Genomic DNA, 4,376 nt, shown 5'->3' on the forward strand with positions numbered 1-4,376 from the left:
AGGGGCGGTCCCGCAGTCCCTGCGGGTGCCGTTGGTCCGACACAGCGGGTTTGTTACGCTCGACGGGCCAAGTGGGCTAGTTCATTCTCTGTGTCAGGCTTTCACCTGCATTCCGAGCTGCAGTGCGGAATATTTGGTGTCTGCAGTGCATGAAGGAACTCGGCAATAATCAGCTCCATGAATCTGAACTTCCAGTATTTGTCTGTGATCAGAGACCACTTTTAAAAAGCAACCTTAATGTGTTGGTCACGAGTACAAATTCAGTATGATCTGGTGGTTGTTTCATGCATGCATGTCTTTAGTAGGCTAAGTCTTTGTCATGCTGCTCCCATCCAGTATAATCACGTATTGTTTTATCCTGACAGGTCTGCAAATGCCAGCCATGAAGTCATCAATGTCACCCTCCACACTACGCTGGCTGCTACTACCAAATTGGTGGTACCTACACCTGCTAAACCTATCCTTCCAGTTCAGACTGGAGTCCAAGCACAGCAAGAGGAGCAATCTAGTGGCATGACGATTTTTTTTAGTCTTCTTGTTTTAGGTGAATGATGAACTGAAAGTCTTTTAATCTCTATTAATTGTACTCTGTATCTGAGGACATAGGCCAACTTTCAAAATCATAGCATTTTATTTCTCCTCTGGTTTTCTCTCTATGAAGTGGAATATTGTACAGGCACAGGGATTTAGAAAGTTGGGTATATAACTGCCTGAACCTCCCAAACATGTGGAAAGCTGAGGACCGTTGCAAACCTTTTCATCATGGTCTCAAAGCGCAAACAACATATTTAATTGTCTTTGCCTTCTTTATCAAGTACATGGCATGTGTTCCTGCATGAAAAAGACACTGTCAGAATACTCTGTGGTGCTTGCAGCTGTCTTTGCAAACAACGTACTGGATAGATGTCAATTTAACTACTTCTAGCACTTCTGGACAACCCTCAGATATTTTGTTATATAAGCCAATAGAAGGCAGTCAGATTTATATGCACGAGTACTAAAATTCAGTATCTATTTTTCTGGCTGTCCTGTTGTTCTTAAGCTCCTACAAGAGTGTGATAATAACATGCAGGTTGCCATGATTATATTAACATTGTTGTACATATATAGGCATTTTGAATGGCAGATGCACGCCCAACTTTTCTATAAGTCTGGGCTGTTATCTTTCTTCAACAGAATATAGTTATCTCTCACCATCTGCTTAGAGCAATGCTGTAGTCAAAACTGTAACAATAACAAAACTTTCATGGAGGGTTAAGGGTTTGTCTGTTATCTGTGTGTTTGTGTGCTTGGTTCCTCCAAAGCAAGCTACACAGAGACTTTTCTGTGACAGATGGGTCACATAGTCTTCTAAGTGGTTATTCTTTCGGTAGCAAATGGAGAAAATAATAGGTGTGGAGTTGACAGCAATGCAGAAACTTCTACAAATCATTTGGGTTTAAAAAGAAGAAAAATTGGTCTCCTATAAATAACTATTCTTAGTGTGGCAAAAAGTAGAAGGGTAGAAGGGTTCTGCTTATTTCTAAAGTATCTGTCTTCAAAGAGGGTTAATGTTTTCCCAGAGATCAATGGCATATTAGAATTTGAACAGAAACAAAAGACCAAAGCAAAATGCAGTGGATCAGAAGACTTCCAGGATTAAAATAAAATTTCTGGATATGTGTGTCTCATGGATTTTAAAAGGGCCATTCATAGTAAAATTGTATTCCTAGGACTTAAGAACAGAGCTATGATTTTTTTGGCTGTGTTCTAGCCTATTTATGCCAGTCTAATAGCTTGATGGATCTTAAAAGCATCACCCTCAGGACAGGGGAGTTCCCCGAACAAAGTAAAACCAGTATAAAAGCTTATTGTTCATAGTTATTCCCATTCATAATCTCTGATTTAAGGGTGTAGGAAGGGTGAAAATGAATGTGTCTACAGTACTCTTAAATCTGGATGTTGTGAGCTGTAAAATGGCCTTTAAAATGTTCTAAACTGGAATAGACCCAGAAGCAGATCTGTTCTGAGCTGTGTTGTGTCAAAGCCAAGCCGTAAATTTAAAGTGCCTGGAGTAGCATGAGTTAGTCTCTGACCCCAGACTTCTGTGCCTTATTTATCTGTTCAAACACCACTTCACTTTCAAAGTCATACCTCTGTTCTGCCAGGTTCATGTGATCCATGAATCCCTTCTGTTACGTTATATGCTTTTACTGTGCCCTTCCTTAAGGGGACACTCAACGTTCTTTTAGCCTGTCCAGAACACCGCTTTTTCCAGCCTCTTGCCTGATTGTTTTACTCCTGATACGTGCAAGTGCCTGGGGCAGATGATAGGCTGCCAGATACAAACTGAGCAGTCTTACACAAGGAATGGGTGACCAACAGCTAAAGAATATACCAGGCTGCCATAATACTTATGGTGGTGGGAGTTACTTCTTAGACTATGGTTGCTTTTTGTTTTATTGCCAAAGCAAAGTAGTCGAAAGCTGGTAGAAAGGAGCTGGTGATTAGATCTGCTAAATAGAAAGCATGTTTGTGCTTGCATTGGAGCTGCTGGAAATGCGTAACGTCCAGATGCCTTTATGGACCTATCCCAAAGAGCAGCATGGAATGCTTTTAACACAGTAATCCTAGATGTCTTTACTGGGTGCATATTTTTCATGTTTAACAGGCAGGAAATTGATACAAAACTCAATAATACTGATTGACAGGTGAATAAAAACTTCGCTTGAGATACACGATGAAGCTATTGCTCCCATAGTCTGTTTGGCAGTTGGCAGCCAAATGTCTGGGTTGCTTGTTAGTCAGCTTCTGAACTGCTGCAGTTTCTAGTACAACGTTTTAAAGTAAACACCAGTTTGAGTCTGCATTAACGTATGGTGCTGTAAACTCAGGTGTTTTGAGAACTGATTGATCGATATTGTAAAGATTGGTGGAGTGGAAGTGGGGTAAATATGTGGGGAAGGGAGCCCCACCAATCTTCATGAATGGAGCCATCCCTGCTCATCACTCTGAACCCACAGCTTTGTCCCTGAACAAATTACATGCCAGTAATTGAGCAAATACTACTGTTTTTCATGAGTCCTTGCTCAGTTCATAAGCCCATGCATCTATTCACGTGCTCATCAGTGAAATGCTCACCATGTGTACGAACTGGGTGTACGAGATAACAAGTGGGAGAATGCAGGCATCGGTGTGATACCCGTTCCTTAGCACCGTATTGGAGAGTAGGACGATGAAAAGTGGTGTTTGTATTTGAGGTTTGTACTTTGTTTTTGTGACACTGTATAGTAAATACAGATCACGTTGTAGACCCCAGTAGTTCACAGGTGGTGTGATCCAGCAAACCATGCCAGTGCTCAGAACTACTTGTGGACCGTTTTGCACCTTTTCAGGCTGTAAATTGAAAGCGCTTTTCTGAACCATCTGCGTGTGGCTGTTTGGTTTTTAGTTAACTAGAAGGAGCTGTTAAACCAAATCACTAAGAGCAGTTCCGAGAAGCTAGTTCACTCCCGAGTTCAAAATGTGTGCTGTTGTAGTGTGGCCTGGCACTGTGCTGCCCACACTGAAGTACGGTGAGAGTCGCAGACACTTACACAGGGCACAGAGTAAGGAGAATGAAGATTCCCATTGCAGTTATGACTATCTGTGTTTGTCAGACACATAGTTTAAAATAGTCTCTGCTGCGATTAACAGGCCACAATTTGATTACAGTATATAAAATGCTGTTGACTTAGCTTAAGCTTCAGTTGCTTTCTGACAAAACGCGAGCGGTAATACTGTTTATATCCCAGGCCACTGCAGGAGGATTTGTTAGCAAGTAGAGCGAAATACATGTATTACAGACATGCAGGTCAGATGTTGTTTCTTTGTTTGACCCTTTGTTGAGCTAAATTAAAATGGTAGAAGAATTGTGGTACTTTCAATGCGGGGAATATTCAGATAAAAATTGTTAGGAATTTAATAATCCAGCCTTATTTGATTCTTATAGAGAAGTTTCCCACCTGTAGTAGTTCTAAAAGAATCAAGCGGTGTCTTCCAACCATATCTGCGGATGGTACCCAGATCTGCTAGAGATCCTTTGTAATTTGCCTTTACCCTTGGCATAGAGGCTGGGGGGGGGGGTTTTTTTTTTTCTAGAGGCTGTATGGGATTTTCATATTACTGTAACCTCCGTTTTTGTTGTGAGACATAGACTTTCTCCCTAAATGTATTACTACAGTACAAAATTGAATTTTTAAAAACATAAAAACAATGTTGCATCAGATTTAGATTCTAATTTTTTTTTTAAACTTCAAGCCAAATCTGTTCCGTGTTTTTCTACACTGGGTCAAAAACTGGCTGGACGGCCGGGCCCAGAGAGTTGTGGTGAATGGAGTTCAATCCAGTTGGCGGGC

The 4,376-nt window shown here is 41.1% G+C and overlaps 1 protein-coding gene across 1 annotated transcript in view; it reads left to right on the forward strand.

Moving 5' to 3' along the window:
• Positions 1-371: 371 nt before the first annotated feature.
• The window catches only part of SLC9A8 (solute carrier family 9 member A8), a 32,214-nt gene continuing 28,209 nt past the window's right edge, over positions 372-4,376 (forward strand). Inside the window, exon 1 of the mRNA XM_019472967.1 lies at positions 372-544. Coding sequence (XP_019328512.1) covers positions 514-544 — 31 coding nt within the window. The 5' untranslated portion in view covers positions 372-513. The remainder of the gene's footprint in view (positions 545-4,376) is intronic.

Source organism: Aptenodytes forsteri, unplaced genomic scaffold, assembly GCF_000699145.1.
Source record: "Aptenodytes forsteri isolate BGI_AS27 unplaced genomic scaffold, ASM69914v1 Scaffold374, whole genome shotgun sequence".
In the NCBI taxonomy this organism is placed as follows: Eukaryota; Metazoa; Chordata; class Aves; order Sphenisciformes; family Spheniscidae; genus Aptenodytes; species Aptenodytes forsteri.